At 38.6% G+C, this 21462-nt stretch overlaps 1 protein-coding gene and 1 long non-coding RNA gene across 3 annotated transcripts; both read left to right on the top strand.

Moving 5' to 3' along the window:
- The first annotated feature begins 9665 nt into the window (after positions 1 to 9665).
- Positions 9666 to 10536, top strand: LOC113319229. Its single transcript, XR_003345251.1, has 3 exons — positions 9666 to 9700; positions 9835 to 9884; positions 10209 to 10536. It is a non-coding gene; the product is annotated as an uncharacterized LOC113319229 (long non-coding RNA).
- Positions 10537 to 18709: 8173 nt separating this feature from the next.
- Positions 18710 to 21192, top strand: LOC113319223 (pentatricopeptide repeat-containing protein At1g12775, mitochondrial-like). 2 transcript variants are annotated; one of them, XR_003345250.1, is made up of 3 exons: positions 18710 to 20231; positions 20370 to 20464; positions 20744 to 21192. XR_003345250.1 is itself a non-coding variant. In XM_026567494.1 (3 exons), exons 1-2 carry the CDS (start codon positions 18824 to 18826, stop codon positions 20381 to 20383), a joined length of 1422 nt encoding a protein of 473 aa, XP_026423279.1. In that variant the 5' UTR covers positions 18710 to 18823; the 3' UTR covers positions 20384 to 20419; positions 20744 to 21192. The 2 variants fall into 2 exon arrangements, 1 of the variants encoding a protein (XP_026423279.1); XM_026567494.1 differs by having other exon boundaries at positions 20370 to 20419.
- Positions 21193 to 21462: the final 270 nt, after the last annotated feature.

Here is a 21462-nt window from a genome sequence, read left to right as displayed (position 1 = left end):
CCCAATTGAGTGGAAAGTCTCGTTTACCAAGATGTTTCACTTTCTTCTTTCTATGTTCAAGGTGGTCTAGCTGCTCTCACTAACGGCTGTGCTAAAGGCTGGAGGTGGATTTCAGGGATTTTTGATTCGAGTCCAGCATATTTTTACCTGATCCTTAAGTCAGCTAGAGGAAGAAGTCGTATGATCAAGGATTTATGGCTAATTGCTAATCTAGCAAGCAGCGAACTATTGAAACTGAGAAATAAAGTGCATTGCGACAATGAAAAGGTCAGATGGTTCCAATTTAAGATCAAAATTTTCAGGAATGTGCTCAAGGTTAACATGGTTTTATGCACAACACCTGTGAAGTCCTCAGGATCACAGAGGGTTAAAATGGTAGCGTCAGCTGAATTTAGCTGGAGACCTCGAGACCCTAATGAAGTCTTATTATGTTTCGTTGGGGCATCAGTTGGCAATCCTGGCAGATTGCAGCGTCATTGGGGCTCAGAATATTGGGCTTGGCATCACACCAAGTTTTTCTGCAGAGACATACGCAGTGATTGCATTGCTTGAATGACCAATGGGCATGGCAATGGAGTCACAAAAAGGCCTTGGTTGGACGAGATAAGGCTAGTACAGTGAAGGCTTTTGATGGTAATTCGATTCCTTGGAGATTCAGGCAAAGATGGTTAGCTGTGGGGAGTCATTACGACTCTATTCATTATGAGCATGCTTTCAGGGAAATGAACTTTGTGGCAGATGTGGGAAGGTCTTAAACTTTATGAGTTTTAGAAAGGCCGGATATGGAATATTACGTTTTTAAGTAATTTAGTTCCATGGCTTATGTTTGAGACTGTGAGCAGCGTCTTTCTCAGGTAGTTCAGTTTTTATTTGTGGCTAAGTTTTTGGTTCCCTTTCTTGTAATTCCTCATGTATATTACTTTTTGCATTTTTTTTTTTTGAAATTTGGGACTTAGCAAAACAAAGAGTATAACGGCTGTGGGTCTGTGATAACTGATAAGTATGGTAAAAGAACAAGGGTGCAACTTGGAGAGTGCCCTTTATTTTGATTTTACAGCCTTCTGTATTTGGATTTTAGACTCCAACATACTACAGCAGCCAAGGCCAATAAACCGTGCTAAGAGTGTTTGTTTTTTTGCTGACTCGGTTCTAGTCATATGTCAGATCGTTTGTTTTTGATATTGAGTCAGATCTGACTCCCAATATGACTCATGATTCGCCCATCTGAGTCATGGATAGTGACTCCTGAGAACAAGCCACTGACTCACATATTATCGAGACAAATGACTCATTTGACTCAAAATATCGGGTGATATCCATAAGATTCATAAGAGTCAGATTCGGCGACTCAGATGAGTCAAGAAAAAACATTTAAATATACAAGGGCGGAATAGAAAACCCTAGCAGTACAACAAGAATCAAAGAAGAGACAATAATAAATCTGGAGCTACTTGATTTGTGGATAACATAAAACTGCAGCTGCACTGGTGGAGAAATTGAATCCAGATATGATATTAGACATACGTGCTAGATTACCTATCAAATCCATCTTGCAATGCAGAAAAGTATGCAAACCCTGGCGATGCCTCTTTGGGAAATCCAAGACAGGTATGCTATTCGCAATGGGAAAATTATGCGCAGACCCAATAAAAATAATATTCTTATTATCAGGCCCAAGATTAATTTTTTGTTCCGTGACACCCATAATTATATGAAATTTTGAAAAATGTCTGCATCACGGATTATGCATCAGGAGTATAATTGACAATGCAACTTGGATATAACATATCTCAAATGTTGGGATCCATTAAAACTCCATCGTAAACAAAATTGATACAAAAACCCCAAATTTTTAAAAATTGATACAAAACCTCAAATTTAAATGTTGGTTTCATCAAATTTTATGATGAAACCAACATTTAAATTTGGGGTTTTTGTGTTAATTTTGTTTTGATGGGATTTTTTGTTACTTTTGTTTTGATGGGTTTTTTGTGAAAGGATGGTGACACCTCTAGGATTATAACTCGCGGACCGAAAAAAAAATGGGTCTGGGCCTGCTGGGGGAAAGCCATTTGTTCTTCCGGTAACAACTCGCTTCTGGGCTCAAGGGTAAACCAGTCTTTTGCATATCAAAATCTGGTTGACCAGAGAAGATTAGTTATCAACAATGGTTTCAAAGAGATTCTAAATTCATCTCCTTGCGGTTCTTTTTTCTAACTTCGTCCTTCTCCCATTATAATTTATAATCAATTTTCTATTCTTGAGGATCAATCCCATAATTTACCTATGGAATTAAGTGAAGAAGCTAGTGAAATTGATGTACAAGAAGAGCCGTTATTGATTACTCAACTCCATCGATTGGATCCGGCTGCTAAAATTGAGGAATCATATATGTGTAATCATGGGGGAATTGATAGAGGGTGAAAGGAGGTCATTGTGACATAAATCAAGGGGCTATTTTGTGTTTCCTCCCCTCCCAAGATCTCTAATTAGCATTTCTTTCCCAAAAAGATTGAAATTAGTGTTTCCTCCCGTCGTTACATTTTCCATCCAACTTCTAGTTAACTGAGTCAGCAAAGATACACGTGTGGCAAATATATACATGTGTCAAACAAAAATTCCAAAATACCCTCATTCGTTTCGGTAAATTACATCAAAGTCGCAATCTAAATCAATTTACAGTCTTCTTCCTTCCGAACTGAGACTCGGATCACTCGTCTGCATCTTCAATGGCAACACAACATCACCAGCAACTCCTTTTAAAACAAAACACCATCTGTAATCGCCCACCAACCCAAATACCCAAATTAATCTCGTCACAAAACCTTAATTCTTCATCTGCAATCCATTCAATCTAAAGAAAATTATGGTTTATTTTGATTCCACTATATGCAAAGCGATCAACCAAGGGTTTCAATTAATTAATTAAGTTCATCTCAATTTTGTTCATCTTCACTAATCGAACCCTGGGTACTCAACTGCATCTTCATCTCTCAATTTTATAGCCGCCAGTAAACCCTTCATTCTTCACTCAGTTGTCGGATTTTTTATTAACCCAAATCTCCCCTTTAATATAACATCCACTCACTTCAATCTCAAATACATCTCGAATTCAACCAATTCATTCTACCAGACCTATCTTCAAATCATCCATCATCTCTTAAATCCACAAGAGCATGGCAGCAACAGCACCGAGCATCAGCAAGCATCCATGAATACTTGAACCCATACTCCCAAGTCACCAAAAAATACTCATCCTTGCTGTTCTTTTTGATTTCTCCTCCAAGCCCTTTTCGATTTTTTAGCTAACTGCTACTTCTTCTCTGTTCGTTCTTTCGAACCTTGTAATTTCAATCTAACCCATTTAGTAACCCTTGTAATTCCAATCTACGTCGAACCATGGTTCGCTATCAATCTTGTCTTTGGAGAAATTCAGACAGAAATTAGGTCAAGAGAAGACTCTAAAGAGAAATTCAGATAGAAATTAGGTGATGGAGGAATCGGTGATGGATTCTAAGTTAGTGGCTACAGATGGGTATGTGAACTGGTTATTACTGGAGGGTATTTTAGGAAGGTCAGGAAACACATGTACAGTTTATGCCACGCGTACAGAGGTGCTTACTCAGTTAACTGAATAATGGATGGAAAATGTGACGATGGGAGGAAACACTAATTTCAATCTTTTTGGGGAGGAAACGCTAATTAGCAATCTTGGGAGGGTAGGAAATGCAAAATAGCCCTAAATCAAGAAGTAAACAGTATTGAAATTAGTATTATAGAGAGTGAGGAAGACCGATTAGCAAAAGAACAATTGATTTTTGCTTTTCAATCATCATTATGACACTTTTTGGTATTCCACAAGGTGAAAAGGAGAAGGAAATTTATGAAATTGTCAATCGTCAGTTGGGGGAAACTAAACAAAGAAAGTTGTTTAGGAGGGAGAAAAGAGAACATGCAATTAGAGAGCTAGAGAGCAGTTCTAGATGAGGGACTGGAGGGGAAAGATTACTACTCATGGGTACTGAAGAAGGCGTAATTGGTGACGCTACACAGGAAGAGGACTGCTCAAAGCTATCTATCAGTACACCAATCATTGCTAGCGCTACAAAAGTGCAGCGGGAGTCAAACAGGTTAGCATGTTTATTAGTAACCTTTTACCTAGCAGTTCTAAATCAGATAGAAGAGTGGTAAATGGGGGTAAGAAATGTTATAAATGAATGCAAACATAGTAAATTGGAACATTATGGGGGCAGGGGATGCGAGCAAGAGGGCTGTTATTAATGAAGCACTATTGAGAAGCAAACCGAATGTTGTTGTTTTACAAGAAACGAAGATGGAGGTTATCACACAAGTTTTTGTAAAGAATTATGGAACAAGAATGGAATCCAGTTTCGTTATGTTCCATCACAAGGGACTTCAGGGGGTATGTGCATCATGTGGTGTGAAGATGAGTATGAATTATTAGATACATTAGAAGATCAGTATACTCTCTCTTGTATGTTTAAATCGAGAAGGGATGGGACTGAATGGTTTGTCACTGGGGTGTATGCACCAAATGATAGAGTACAGAGGAGGAAAATGGAGGGAGATTGCTGGTGTTTTGGGAGTCTGGGATTTACCGGGTTGTGTTGTAGGAGATTTTAACACAATTCTCTTTGTCGAGGAGAAGAACAGAGATATTACCGCTAATAGAGGTATGGCTGAATTTTCAAATTTCATTTCGGACTGTGATCTGTTTGACCTTCCTTTGTACGGGGCTCATTACACTTGGTCGAACTTTCAAGAGGATCCAATTTGCTGTCGACTTGATCGTATGTTAGTTAACAGCAAATGGGAGGAGAGGTTTCCTGACACCACACAAAGCGCAAGACCGAAACCTACTTCTGATCACTACCCATTGTTACTAAACACTCATGGGATTACTGGTGGTCACTTACCTTACAAGTTTGAGATCATGTGGATGGAAGATAACTCACTGATGAGTTGATCAAGGGGTGGTGGGAAGGATATGAAGTGTCTGGAAACCCTGGATATATTTTTTGGAAGAAGTTACAACTGCTCAAAGGAGATTTAAAGACTTGGAATTGGACACACTTTGGCAGTACGAAGAGAGTTTTGGATGACATTTTGGCTAACATTCATATTATAGATCAGAAGGATGAAGCTCGCGAAGCGACAATGGAGGATAGATTTGATAGAATCAACCTTAAAAGATATTTTAAAAAATGGGCAAGACTAGAGGCATTAAGTCTGAAAAGTAAGGCAAAAGACAAGTAGGTGGATGAGGGCGATAACAATACAAGGTATTTTCATAGATGTGCAAACCAGAGAAGAAGGCAGAATTTCATAAGCTTTTTGGTAATTGACGGGGAAATACAAGAGATGAAAGTGTGATTAAGGGCCACATTGATGATTATTATTCCAGAGTATATACATAAAACATTGCTCAGAGACCTTTCACGGAGGATGTTCAATTCTCAACAGTCTCACCTGCTGAAAATGTCAGACTAGAGAGGCCAATGACTGAGGGAGAAATATTGGGTACCATTAAGGAAATGGAGCATAACAAGGCACCGGGACCTGACGGGTATCTGATTGAGGTGTTCACTAGGTACTGGAAGATTCTATGGGAGGATTTTATGAAGGTGGTGAAGCATTTCGAGGTAACAGGGTCTTTGGATTGGAGGATAAATAACTTTAGCCACACTAATACCAAAAAAGGAAATAGTTGAGGTGGTTAAGGATTTTAGGCCGATTAGCTTGATAAATACATCTTATAAAATCATTGCTAAAATGTTGGCGACAAGATTGAAACAAGTTATTCCTGTTTTGATCTCGGACACCCAGAGCGCATTCATAGCTTGGAGACAAATTAGTGATTGCATCTTACTCGCGAATGAATGTATGGACACTCGAGTGAAACAAAAATAAGCTAGTTGGGTATTGAAATTGGATGTGGAGAAAGCGTATGATAAGGTGCATTGGAACTATTTACTAAAGGTTATGGAGAGGATGGGGTTTGGTTTCACTTGGAGGAACTGGATTTGTTCTTGCATATCACATGCCCACTTCTCCGTCTTAGTCAATGGGGTTCCGGGTGCTAATTTTAGGAGCTCTAGGGGTCTCAGGCTAGGTGACCCCTTGTATCCATTCTTATTCACCATAGTCATGGAAGGTTTCTGCCGGATGATTGCAAAAGCGGAAGAAAACGGTCGCTTATCTGGTTTCAAGGTAACTCTTGTCGGGCCCGTAGTGTCCCACTTGCTTTTTGCTGATGATACTTTACTCTTTAGTGCAGATAAGGCTCAAAGCTTACTTACTATTAGGGAAATCTTAACCTGTTTTGAGTTGGTCGCGGGACTTAGTATAAATCTAATGAAAAGAACAACAATTAGTATTGGCGCTACCACACATGACGAAGTTGTGGAAAATTTTCTCGGTTGCGCACTTGAAGAGTTGCGTTTCAAGTATTTGGGAATGCCTGCATGGGCCTAATATAAGTGCAAGAAGATTTGGGACCCTGTGGTTGAGAGTGTGGAGAAAAGACTAGAAGAATGGAAGAGAAGGTATCTTTAATAGGGGGGTAGGGGGAGGTTGGTTCTTATTAAGAGTGTTCTCTGTTTTCTTGCAGTCTTCTTGATGTCTGCTTTTACAATTCCTCCTCCTGTAGCAAAGAAGATTGAAAGAGAAATGGGAACTTTTCTTTGGAGAACAAATGATGGGAAGAATAGAGTTCCACTAGTGGCATGGCACAAAATTTGTCATAGTAAATTATAAGGAGGTTTGGGCATAAAAGTTGTATCAGTGATGAATGATGCTTTATTGTGCAAGTGGTTGTGGAGGTTTTCAAATGAGCCGGAGGCACTGTGGAGAAGAATTATTGAGGCTAAGTATGGGTGTGACAGTAATGTTTGGGATGCTAAAAAAACTAAGAAACCGTATGGCATGAGATTGTGGTGAGGGATTTGCAACAGAATTGGTAAATACAAACTGGGAATTCTACACAAGGTTGCAAATGGGAGAAAAATCCGATTCTGGGTTGATAGATGGATAGGGGAAGAGGCGCTTAAGGACAAATTTCCTAATCTGTATGAAGTTACTAGAAAGCAAGGAAGTTGGATAAGCGAACTGGCCAAAAACAACTCAGAAGAGCGCATTAGTCGGGACTTGGATTTTAAAATAAGACTTACGGATTTGGAGATTAACGAGGCAGCTACTCTATCTCATCTTCTAGAGGGAACCGTATTAAGCAATGGGGAAGATACTAGAAGGTGGAGTTGGGAGTCGAGCGGAGTCTTTTCGGTGAAGTCGTGCTACAAAGGGCTGGCGAAGAACTCAGGTATCATCTTCCCTTCTACACAAATTTGGAAACGATCAGTACCAACTAAAGTTTCTTTCTTTGTGTGGTTAATTCATCATAATGCTATTTTAACTCAAAATAATCTAAAGAAGAAGGGATGGAAGTTAGCAAATAGGTGCATTTTGTGTAAGTCAAATGAAGAAACGATTGATCACCTTTTCATTCACTGCCCAGAAATGTATGATGTATGGATGTTCTTCATGAAGGAATTTCATAGGGATTGGGTTATCAGTGAAAGTGCTACAAACTTGTTTATCGAGCAACAGGCTCGCGGGCTCACCGAGAATGGCAGGACTATTTGGGAATTACTACCCTTTGCTTTCGTTTGGGGAGTGTGGAAACAGAGAAATAAGTGCATTTTTCAAGATTCAGAATACTCTCAAGAAATTTTGATTAGGAAGATTAAGGCTCTCTTATTGTATTGGACGTCTACAACAATATCTTTTAGAGGCATTACTTACCAGAATCTGCACTATAACTAGGATAGTAGTTAATAGGTAGTAGCTATCATTGTTAGTAGAGGTTCTCTCTTTCTTTGAGCAGGTCTGATTGTTTAGGATCTTGGCTAAATTTACCTTGTATCCATTACGGTACTTTTGTTGTCAACCGAAAATGCTCAAGGTTATCTTTCCTCCTCTTTTTCTCACTTCTTTTCTCCTCCCCTGATTGTACTATCTTTCTTTATTTATAAAATTCTTTGTTATATTGATCAAAAAAAATAATAAATAAATAAAGTAAAAATGACACGCGTCGCAACCCAAATTAACTCAAAAACCGGCGTAACTCAAAACCGGAGACTCAGTTTGTTATATTTCAAACCCCCCATTCTCTCTCTACGGCAATGGAGTAACTCAAAACCGGAGACTCAGTCAGATTTATCATCAAAGGTACATTGTATTCCCGCTCAAACATTTCAAATCACTGAATCTGATAGATAAATTACACAAATGAATCTTCGTTTTGTGAGAAATTATCGTTGCACCATATCACAACTTGAGAGTTTTGTGAGAGACGAGTGTAAATCTGGTAAAATTAAGAAGCTTGATGATGGTTTGAGATACTTCGATCAATTGATTTCAGAAAAGCCTTTGCCGTCTAATCATACATTTAATCATGTATTTGGTTCACTATCCAAAATCAAATGCTATTCAGATGTCATTTTGTTGTACAAGAAAATGAATTTGGTTGGGGTACAACCCAGTATATATACATTGAGCATTTTGATTAATTGCTGTTGTCAATTAGGCAAAGTTGATCATGGGTTTTGTTTTTTGGGGAGGTGTTAAAGAGGGGTTATCATCCTGATACTGCCACTTTTAACACTGATTAAAGGGTTGTGTCTTCAACAAAAGATTGATTTTGCATTCAAAGTGTTTGATAAAATGGCTGAGATGGGTGTTCAACCTGATGCTATTACATGTAATACTCTTATATCCGGGCTTTCTAAAACTGGAAAAGTTGATCATGCTCTTGAGGTGAAAAACAAGATGGTTGAATGGAAATGCAGCCCTACGGTTGTTACATATTGTGCGACTATAGAAACACTTTGTAAAGGAGGATTAGTTGATGAAGCTTTGGTTCTATTCTCTGAAATGCTTAAAGATCTGAATGTTGCACCCGATGTAGTTGTTTACACTTCTTTGATTAACGGGCTTTTCGATTCAGGACGGTTGGACGAGGCAAGGAGAATCTTTGACGAGATGGTTAGTAGAGGATCTCTGCGATGTAACAACTTTATGCTGGTATGATTCAGGGATCATTGCATACAGTCATGGGAAGCAGAAGATATTTTAATGAATGTTGGATCAAGGGATTTTACCCACTACAATAACCTTTACTATATTGATAGATTCACTTTGTAAATATGGTAACTAGATGATGCTGTGGGGGTATTTAGATACATGGAGAAGCTAAATATAAAACCTGATCGGATTACTTATAATTCAATGATCAACGGTCTATGTTTGGCAGGTCGGTTGCAAGATGCGGCGGAACTATTTGACTCGATGGTGGATAGGGGCCTTGAACCGAATGCTGTCAGTTGCACTACATTAATGATGGGTATTGCAGGAATTGTAAGCTGGATGAAGCTATGTTGTTATTCAATAAAATGAAACAAAACGGGTTGAAACCTACAACACTTACTTACAGTATACTCTTAGCTGGGCTATACCGAGGTGGTAGAATAAAGGTCGCAGAAGGTATCTTCAATGAGATACAATCATTTGGTCAATATCCAAATAAAATTACATTTGGTACAGTTTTAGATAGAATCTGCAAGAATGGAAAAATTGAGGAGGTAGAGATTGTTTGGATCGATGGATGCTTCCTTTATCTCAGGTAATTGCCAGTGTCTGTATACTGTGTGTTTATGATTAGAGTAGTCTTTTTTCGGATGGTGCATGGTGTCATTACTTTACTGGTGTATGCATACCAAATGTAGCTAATTTATTTTTCAAAATTTGCTTTCGCAGTTACATCCCCTTGATCCAGTTTTACGCCAGCCCTGGCCGAACTCCTTTACGTAAGTTTTGGTTTCATGATTGCATCTGACATGTGGATTGTTGAGGTTTGTGGGATCTTATGTTTTTAAGATTGTCAGTGAACAACTGATTTTCTAATTGAACAAGTGTTGCTCAGGCAATAGTTACTGTCTTAGATTGGTTTTTACTTAAATTTTGTAAGTTTTTCACCTTTTCTTTTCTTTTCTTCTTTTTTCGTTTTGAGTTTTCACTACTAAGATCTTTTTACCCTCTGTTGATCATTCGTTCATTTTTCTAATAGTTTCTTATTAAGTGGCTCTGATATTTAAATGAAGATTTTTTTGGGTGTTGTTTTTGTTGAGTAGAGAGTATCTAGTAGCTGCCACTGCTTTCCTAAGGGGTTACTCAATGTTTCTGCCCAAAACCTGTCGAAGAAGATACAAGAAGAATGGACTGCTACACTAAGTCATAACTTCTAAGTCAGCCGAGTAAGTTGAGTATAAAGAATGACAAATCTGATGCTTGGAAGCTGGACCTGCATAGTTTGGCATGTACCTGCACTTTATCTGACAGATTGGTGTTTGATGCCCTACCTTGAATGCACCGTTGTTTGTGGCTATCAAATATTCTTTGGCACAAAGAAGAGTACATCCATGGATAAACACCCAATCAGTACCCAATTGAGTGGAAAGTCTCGTTTACCAATGTTTTCACTTTCTTCTTTCTATGTTCAAGGTGGTCTAGCTGCTCTCACTAACGGCTGTGCTAAAGGCTGGAGGTGGATTTCAGGGATTTTTGATTCGAGTCCAGCATATTTTTTACCTGATCCTTAAGTCAGCTAGAGGAAGAAGTCGTATGATCAAGGATTTATGGCTAATTGCTAATCTAGCAAGCAGCGAACTATTGAAACTGAGAAATAAAGTGCATTGCGACAATGAAAAGGTCAGATGGTTCCAATTTAAGATCAAAATTTTCAGGAATGTGCTCAAGGTTAACATGGTTTTATGCACAACACCTGTGAAGTCCTCAGGATCACAGAGGGTTAAAATGGTAGCGTCAGCTGAATTTAGCTGGAGACCTCGAGACCCTAATGAAGTCTTATTATGTTTCGTTGGGGCATCAGTTGGCAATCCTGGCAGATTGCAGCGTCATTGGGGCTCAGAATATTGGGCTTGGCATCACACCAAGTTTTTCTGCAGAGACATACGCAGTGATTGCATTGCTTGAATGACCAATGGGCATGGCAATGGAGTCACAAAAAGGCCTTGGTTGGACGAGATAAGGCTAGTACAGTGAAGGCTTTTGATGGTAATTCGATTCCTTGGAGATTCAGGCAAAGATGGTTAGCTGTGGGGAGTCATTACGACTCTATTCATTATGAGCATGCTTTCAGGGAAATGAACTTTGTGGCAGATGTGGGAAGGTCTTAAACTTTATGAGTTTTAGAAAGGCCGGATATGGAATATTACGTTTTTAAGTAATTTAGTTCCATGGCTTATGTTTGAGACTGTGAGCAGCGTCTTTCTCAGGTAGTTCAGTTTTTATTTGTGGCTAAGTTTTTGGTTCCCTTTCTTGTAATTCCTCATGTATATTACTTTTTGCATTTTTTTTTTTTTGAAATTTGGGACTTAGCAAAACAAAGAGTATAACGGCTGTGGGTCTGTGATAACTGATAAGTATGGTAAAAGAACAAGGGTGCAACTTGGAGAGTGCCCTTTATTTTGATTTTACAGCCTTCTGTATTTGGATTTTAGACTCCAACATACTACAGCAGCCAAGGCCAATAAACCGTGCTAAGAGTGTTTGTTTTTTTGCTGACTCGGTTCTAGTCATATGTCAGATCGTTTGTTTTTGATATTGAGTCAGATCTGACTCCCAATATGACTCATGATTCGCCCATCTGAGTCATGGATAGTGACTCCTGAGAACAAGCCACTGACTCACATATTATCGAGACAAATGACTCATTTGACTCAAAATATCGGGTGATATCCATAAGATTCATAAGAGTCAGATTCGGACGACTCAGATGAGTCAAGAAAAAACATTTAAATATACAAGGGCGGAATAGAAAACCCTAGCAGTACAACAAGAATCAAAGAAGAGACAATAATAAATCTGGAGCTACTTGATTTGTGGATAACATAAAACTGCAGCTGCACTGGTGGAGAAATTGAATCCAGATATGATATTAGACATACGTGCTAGATTACCTATCAAATCCATCTTGCAATGCAGAAAAGTATGCAAACCCTGGCGATGCCTCTTTGGGAAATCCAAGACAGGTATGCTATTCGCAATGGGAAAATTATGCGCAGACCCAATAAAAATATTCTTATTATCAGGCCCAAGATTAATTTTTTGTTCCGTGACACCCATAATTATATGAAATTTTGAAAAATGTCTGCATCACGGATTATGCATCAGGAGTATAATTGACAATGCAACTTGGATATAACATATCTCAAATGTTGGGATCCATTAAAACTCCATCGTAAACAAAATTGATACAAAAACCCCAAATTTTTAAAATTGATACAAAAACCTCAAATTTAAATGTTGGTTTCATCATTTCATTTTATGATGAAACCAACATTTAAATTTGGGGTTTTTGTGTTAATTTTGTTTTGATGGGATTTTTGTGTTACTTTTGTTTTGATGGGTTTTTTGTGAAAGGATGGTGACACCTCTAGGATTATAACTCGCGGACCGAAAAAGAAATGGGTCTGGGCCTGCTGGGGGAAAGCCATTTGTTTCTTCCGGTAACAACTCGCTTCTGGGCTCAAGGGTAAACCAGTCTTTTGCATATCAAAATCTGGTTGACCAGAGAAGATTAGTTATCAACAATGGTTTCAAAGAGATTCTAAATTCATCTCCTTGCGGTTCTTTTTTCTAACTTCGTCCTTCTCCCATTATAATTTATAATCAATTTTCTATTCTTGAGGATCAATCCCATAATTTACCTATGGAATTAAGTGAAGAAGCTAGTGAAATTGATGTACAAGAAGAGCCGTTATTGATTACTCAACTCCATCGATTGGATCCGGCTGCTAAAATTGAGGAATCATATATGTGTAATCATGGGGGAATTGATAGAGGGTGAAAGGAGGTCATTGTGACATAAATCAAGGGGCTATTTTGTGTTTCCTCCCCTCCCAAGATCTCTAATTAGCATTTCTTTCCCAAAAAGATTGAAATTAGTGTTTCCTCCCGTCGTTACATTTTCCATCCAACTTCTAGTTAACTGAGTCAGCAAAGATACACGTGTGGCAAATATATACATGTGTCAAACAAAAATTCCAAAATACCCTCATTCGTTTCGGTAAATTACATCAAAGTCGCAATCTAAATCAATTTACAGTCTTCTTCCTTCCGAACTGAGACTCGGATCACTCGTCTGCATCTTCAATGGCAACACAACATCACCAGCAACTCCTTTTAAAACAAAACACCCATCTGTAATCGCCCACCAACCCAAATACCCAAATTAATCTCGTCACAAAACCTTAATTCTTCATCTGCAATCCATTCAATCTAAAGAAAATTATGGTTTATTTTGATTCCACTATATGCAAAGCGATCAACCAAGGGTTTCAATTAATTAATTAAGTTCATCTCAATTTTGTTCATCTTCACTAATCGAACCCTGGGTACTCAACTGCATCTTCATCTCTCAATTTTATAGCCGCCAGTAAACCCTTCATTCTTCACTCAGTTGTCGGATTTTTTATTAACCCAAATCTCCCCTTTAATATAACATCCACTCACTTCAATCTCAAATACATCTCGAATTCAACCAATTCATTCTACCAGACCTATCTTCAAATCATCCATCATCTCTTAAATCCACAAGAGCATGGCAGCAACAGCACCGAGCATCAGCAAGCATCCATGAATACTTGAACCCATACTCCCAAGTCACCAAAAAAACTCATCCTTGCTGTTCTTTTTGATTTCTCCTCCAAGCCCTTTTCGATTTTTTAGCTAACTGCTACTTCTTCTCTGTTCGTTCTTTCGAACCTTGTAATTTCAATCTAACCCATTTAGTAACCCTTGTAATTCCAATCTACGTCGAACCATGGTTCGCTATCAATCTTGTCTTTGGAGAAATTCAGACAGAAATTAGGTCAAGAGAAGACTCTAAAGAGAAATTCAGATAGAAATTAGGTGATGGAGGAATCGGTGATGGATTCTAAGTTAGTGGCTACAGATGGGTATGTGAACTGGTTATTACTGGAGGGTATTTTAGGAAGGTCAGGAAACACATGTACAGTTTATGCCACGCGTACAGAGGTGCTTACTCAGTTAACTGAATAATGGATGGAAAATGTGACGATGGGAGGAAACACTAATTTCAATCTTTTTGGGGAGGAAACGCTAATTAGCAATCTTGGGAGGGTAGGAAATGCAAAATAGCCCTAAATCAAGAAGTAAACAGTATTGAAATTAGTATTATAGAGAGTGAGGAAGACCGATTAGCAAAAGAACAATTGATTTTTGCTTTTCAATCAGTTATGACACTTTTTGGTATTCCACAAGGTGAAAAGGAGAAGGAAATTTATGAAATTGTCAATCGTCAGTTGGGGGAAACTAAACAAAGAAAGTTGTTTAGGAGGGAGAAAAGAGAACATGCAATTAGAGAGCTAGATGAGGCAGTTCTAGATGAGGGACTGGAGGGGGAAAGATTACTACTCATGGGTACTGAAGAAGGCGTAATTGGTGACGCTACACAGGAAGAGGACTGCTCAAAGCTATCTATCAGTACACCAATCATTGCTAGCGCTACAAAAGTGCAGCGGGAGTCAAACAGGTTTCATGTTCTATTAGTTAACCTTTTACCTAGCAGTTCTAAATCAGATAGAAGAGTGGTAAATGGGGGTAAAAATGTTATAAATGAATGCAAACATAGTAAATTGGAACATTATGGGGCAGGGGATGCGAGCAAAGGGCTGTTTTAATGAAGCACTATTGAGAAGCAAACCGAATGTTGTTGTTTTACAAGAAACGAAGATGGAGGTTATCACACAGTTTTTGTAAAGAATTATGGAACAAGAATGGAATCCAGTTTCGTTATGTTCCATCACAAGGGACTTCAGGGGTATGTGCATCATGTGGTGTGAAGATGAGTATGAATTATTAGATACATTAGAAGATCAGTATACTCTCTCTTGTATGTTTAAATCGAGAAGGGATGGGACTGAATGGTTTGTCACTGGGGTGTATGCACCAAATGATAGAGTACAGAGGAGGAGAGAATGGAGGGAGATTGCTGGTGTTTTGGGAGTCTGGGATTTACCGGGTTGTGTTGTAGGAGATTTTAACACAATTCTCTTTGTCGAGGAGAAGAACAGAGATATTACCGCTAATAGAGGTATGGCTGAATTTTCAAATTTCATTTCGGACTGTGATCTGTTGACCTTCCTTTGTACGGGGCTCATTACACTTGGTCGAACTTTCAAGAGGATCCAATTTGCTGTCGACTTGATCGTATGTTAGTTAACAGCAAATGGGAGGAGAGGTTTCCTGACACCACACAAAGCGCAAGACCGAAACCTACTTCTGATCACTACCATTGTTACTAAACACTCATGGGATTACTGGTGGTCACTTACCTTACAAGTTTGAGATCATGTGGATGGAAGATAACTCACTGATGAGTTGATCAAGGGGTGGTGGGAAGGATATGAAGTGTCTGGAAACCCTGGATATATTTTTTGGAAGAAGTTACAACTGCTCAAAGGAGATTTAAAGACTTGGAATTGGACACACTTTGGCAGTACGAAGAGAGTTTTGGATGACATTTTGGCTAACATTCATATTATAGATCAGAAGGATGAAGCTCGCGAAGCGACAATGGAGGATAGATTTGATAGAATCAACCTTAAAAGATATTTTAAAAAATGGGCAAGACTAGAGGCATTAAGTCTGAAAAGTAAGGCAAAAGACAAGTAGGTGGATGAGGGCGATAACAATACAAGGTATTTTCATAGATGTGCAAACCAGAGAAGAAGCAGAATTTCATAAGCTTTTTGGTAATTGACGGGGAAATACAAGAGATGAAAGTGTGATTAAGGGCCACATTGATGATTATTATTCCAGAGTATATACATAAAACATTGCTCAGAGACCTTTCACGGAGGATGTTCAATTCTCAACAGTCTCACCTGCTGAAATGTCAGACTAGAGAGGCCAATGACTGAGGAGAAATATTGGGTACCATTAAGGAAATGGAGCATAACAAGGCACCGGGACCTGACGGGTATCTGATTGAGGTGTTCACTAGGTACTGGAAGATTCTATGGGAGGATTTTATGAAGGTGGTGAAGCATTTCGAGGTAACAGGGTCTTTGATTGGAGGATAAATAATACTTTTGTCACACTAATACCAAAAAAGGAAACGTTGAGGTGGTTAAGGATTTTAGGCAGATTAGCTTGATAAATACATCTTATAAAATCATTGCTAAAATGTTGGCGACAAGATTGAAACAAGTTATTCCTGTTTTGATCTCGGACACCCAGAGCGCATTCATAGCTGGAGACAAATTACTGATTGCATCTTACTCGCGAATGAATGTATGGACACTCGAGTGAAACAAAAATAAGCTAGTTGGGTATTGAAGTTGGATGTGGAGAAAGCGTATGATAAGGTGCATTGGAACTATTTACTAAAGGTTATGGAGAGGATGGGGTTTGGTTTCACTTGGAGGAACTGGATTTGTTCTTGCATATCACATGCCCACTTCTCCGTCTTAGTCAATGGGGTTCCGGGTGCTAATTTTAGGAGCTCTAGGGGTCTCAGGCTAGGTGACCCCTTGTATCCATTCTTATTCACCATAGTCATGGAAGGTTTCTGCCGGATGATTGCAAAAGCGGAAGAAAACGGTCGCTTATCTGGTTTCAAGGTAACTCTTGTCGGGCCCGTAGTGTCCCACTTGCTTTTTGCTGATGATACTTTACTCTTTAGTGCAGATAAGGCTCAAAGCTTACTTACTATTAGGGAAATCTTAACCTGTTTTGAGTTGGTCGCGGGACTTAGTATAAATCTAATGAAAAGAACAACAATTAGTATTGGCGCTACCACACATGACGAAGTTGTGGAAAATTTTCTCGGTTGCGCACTTGAAGAGTTGCGTTTCAAGTATTTGGGAATGCCTGCATGGGCCTAATATAAGTGCAAGAAGATTTGGGACCATGTGGTTGAGAGTGTGGAGAAAAGACTAGAAGAATGGAAGAGAAGGTATCTTTAATATGGGGGGTAGGGGGAGGTTGGTTCTTATTAAGAGTGTTCTCTGTTTTCTTGCAGTCTTCTTGATGTCTGCTTTTACAATTCCTCCTCCTGTAGCAAAGAAGATTGAAAGAGAAATGGGAACTTTTCTTTGGAGAACAAATGATGGGAAGAATAGAGTTCCACTAGTGGCATGGCACAAAATTTGTCATAGTAAATTATAAGGAGGTTTGGGCATAAAAGTTGTATCAGTGATGAATGATGCTTTATTGTGCAAGTGGTTGTGGAGGTTTTCAAATGAGCCGGAGGCACTGTGGAGAAGAATTATTGAGGCTAAGTATGGGTGTGACAGTAATGTTTGGGATGCTAAAAAAACTAAGAAACCGTATGGCATGAGATTGTGGTGAGGGATTTGCAACAGAATTGGTAAATACAAACTGGGAATTCTACACAAGGTTGCAAATGGGAGAAAAATCCGATTCTGGGTTGATAGATGGATAGGGGAAGAGGCGCTTAAGGACAAATTTCCTAATCTGTATGAAGTTACTAGAAAGCAAGGAAGTTGGATAAGCGAACTGGCCAAAAACAACTCAGAAGAGCGCATTAGTCGGGACTTGGATTTTAAAATAAGACTTACGGATTTGGAGATTAACGAGGCAGCTACTCTATCTCATCTTCTAGAGGGAACCGTATTAAGCAATGGGGAAGATACTAGAAGGTGGAGTTGGGAGTCGAGCGGAGTCTTTTCGGTGAAGTCGTGCTACAAAGGGCTGGCGAAGAACTCAGGTATCATCTTCCCTTCTACACAAATTTGGAAACGATCAGTACCAACTAAAGTTTCTTTCTTTGTGTGGTTAATTCATCATAATGCTATTTTAACTCAAAATAATCTAAAGAAGAAGGGATGGAAGTTAGCAAATAGGTGCATTTTGTGTAAGTCAAATGAAGAAACGATTGATCACCTTTTCATTCACTGCCCAGAAATGTATGATGTATGGATGTTCTTCATGAAGGAATTTCATAGGGATTGGGTTATCAGTGAAAGTGCTACAAACTTGTTTATCGAGCAACAGGCTCGCGGGCTCACCGAGAATGGCAGGACTATTTGGGAATTACTACCCTTTGCTTTCGTTTGGGGAGTGTGGAAACAGAGAAATAAGTGCATTTTTCAAGATTCAGAATACTCTCAAGAAATTTTGATTAGGAAGATTAAGGCTCTCTTATTGTATTGGACGTCTACAACAATATCTTTTAGAGGCATTACTTACCAGAATCTGCACTATAACTAGGATATTGTAGTTAATAGGTAGTAGCTATCATTGTTAGTAGAGGTTCTCTCTTTCTTTGAGCAGGTCTGATTGTTTAGGATCTTGGCTAAATTTACCTTGTATCCATTACGGTACTTTTGTTGTCAACCGAAAATGCTCAAGGTTATCTTTTCCTCTTTTTCTCACTTCTTTTCTCCTCCCCTGATTGTACTATCTTTCTTTATTTATAAAATTCTTTGTTATATTGATCAAAAAAAAATAATAAATAAATAAAGTAAAAATGACACGCGTCCCAACCCAAATTAACTCAAAAACCGGCGTAACTCAAAACCGGAGACTCAGTTTGTTATATTTCAAACCCCCCATTCTCTCTCTACGGCAATGGAGTAACTCAAAACCGGAGACTCAGTCAGATTTATCATCAAAGGTACATTGTATTCCCGCTCAAACATTTCAAATCACTGAATCTGATAGATAAATTACACAAATGAATCTTCGTTTTGTGAGAAATTATCGTTGCACCATATCACAACTTGAGAGTTTTGTGAGAGACGAGTGTAAATCTGGTAAAATTAAGAAGCTTGATGATGGTTTGAGATACTTCGATCAATTGATTTCAGAAAAGCCTTTGCCGTCTAATCATACATTTAATCATGTATTTGGTTCACTATCCAAAATCAAATGCTATTCAGATGTCATTTTGTTGTACAAGAAAATGAATTTGGTTGGGGTACAACCCAGTATATATACATTGAGCATTTTGATTAATTGCTGTTGTCAATTAGGCAAAGTTGATCATGGGTTTTGTTTGTTTGGGGAGGTGTTAAAGAGGGGTTATCATCCTGATACTGCCACTTTTAATACACTGATTAAAGGGTTGTGTCTTCAACAAAAGATTGATTTTGCATTCAAAGTGTTTGATAAAATGGCTGAGATGGGTGTTCAACCTGATGCTATTACATGTAATACTCTTATATCCGGGCTTTCTAAAACTGGAAAAGTTGATCATGCTCTTGAGGTGAAAAACAAGATGGTTGAATGGAAATGCAGCCCTACGGTTGTTACATATTGTGCGACTATAGAAACACTTTGTAAAGGAGGATTAGTTGATGAAGCTTTGGTTCTATTCTCTGAAATGCTTAAAGATCTGAATGTTGCACCCGATGTAGTTGTTTACACTTCTTTGATTAACGGGCTTTTCGATTCAGGACGGTTGGACGAGGCAAGGAGAATCTTTGACGAGATGGTTAGTAGAGGAATCTCTGCGGATGTAACAACTTATAGCTGTATGATTCATGGTCATTGCATACATGGTCAATGGGAAGAAGCAAGAAGATATTTTAATGAAATGTTGGATCAAGGGATTTTACCCACTACAATAACCTTTACTATATTGATAGATTCACTTTGTAAATATGGTAACATAGATGATGCTGTGGGGGTATTTAGATACATGGAGAAGCTAAATATAAAACCTGATCGGATTACTTATAATTCAATGATCAACGGTCTATGTTTGGCAGGTCGGTTGCAAGATGCGGCGGAACTATTTGACTCGATGGTGGATAGGGGCCTTGAACCGAATGCTGTCAGTTGCACTACATTAATTGATGGGTATTGCAGGAATTGTAAGCTGGATGAAGCTATGTTGTTATTCAATAAAATGAAACAAAACGGGTTGAAACCTACAACACTTACTTACAGTATACTCTTAGCTGGGCTATACCGAGGTGGTAGAATAAAGGTCGCAGAAGGTATCTTCAATGAGATACAATCATTTGGTCAATATCCAAATAAAATTACATTTGGTACAGTTTTAGATAGAATCTGCAAGAATGGAAAAATTGAGGAGGTAGTAGAATTGTTTGGATCGATGGATGCTTCCTTTATCTCAGGTAATTGCCAGTGTCTGTATACTGTGTGTTTATGATTAGAGTAGTCTTTTTTCGGATGGTGCATGGTGTCATTACTTTACATGGTTTAGTATGCATACCAAATGTAGCTAATTTATTTTTCAAAATTTGCTTTCGCAGTTACATCCCCTTGATCCAGTTTTACGCCAGCCCTGGCCGAACTCCTTTACGTAAGTTTTGGTTTCATGATTGCATCTGACATGTGGATTGTTGAGGTTTGTGGGATCTTATGTTTTTAAGATTGTCAGTGAACAACTGATTTTCTAATTGAACAAGTGTTGCTCAGGCAATAGTTACTGTCTTAGATTGGTTTTTACTTAAATTTTGTAAGTTTTTCACCTTTTCTTTTCTTTTCTTTTCTTTTCGTTTTGAGTTTTCACTACTAAGATCTTTTTACCCTCTGTTGATCATTCGTTCATTTTTCTAATAGTTTCTTATTAAGTGGCTCTGATATTTAAATGAAGATTTTTTTGGGTGTTGTTTTTGTTGAGTAGAGAGTATCTAGTAGCTGCCACTGCTTTCCTAAGGGGTTACTCAATGTTTCTGCCCAAAACCTGTCGAAGAAGATACAAGAAGAATGGACTGCTACACTAAGTCATAACTTCTAAGTCAGCCGAGTAAGTTGAGTATAAAGAATGACAAATCTGATGCTTGGAAGCTGGACCTGCATAGTTTGGCATGTACCTGCACTTTATCTGACAGATTGGTGTTTGATGCCCTACCTTGAATGCACCGTTGTTTGTGGCTATCAAATATTCTTTGGCACAAAGAAGAGTACATCCATGGATAAACACCCAATCAGTACCCAATTGAGTGGAAAGTCTCGTTTACCAAGATGTTTTCACTTTCTTCTTTCTATGTTCAAGGTGGTCTAGCTGCTCTCACTAACGGCTGTGCTAAAGGCTGGAGGTGGATTTCAGGGATTTTTGATTCGAGTCCAGCATATTTTTACCTGATCCTTAAGTCAGCTAGAGGAAGAAGTCGTATGATCAAGGATTTATGGCTAATTGCTAATCTAGCAAGCAGCGAACTATTGAAACTGAGAAATAAAGTGCATTGCGACAATGAAAAGGTCAGATGGTTCCAATTTAAGATCAAAATTTTCAGGAATGTGCTCAAGGTTAACATGGTTTTATGCACAACACCTGTGAAGTCCTCAGGATCACAGAGGGTTAAAATGGTAGCGTCAGCTGAATTTAGCTGGAGACCTCGA

The sequence above is a fragment of the Papaver somniferum genome, chromosome 1, assembly GCF_003573695.1.
Source record: "Papaver somniferum cultivar HN1 chromosome 1, ASM357369v1, whole genome shotgun sequence".
In the NCBI taxonomy this organism is placed as follows: Eukaryota; Viridiplantae; Streptophyta; class Magnoliopsida; order Ranunculales; family Papaveraceae; genus Papaver; species Papaver somniferum.
This window is presented reverse-complemented; position numbering and strand designations above follow the sequence as displayed.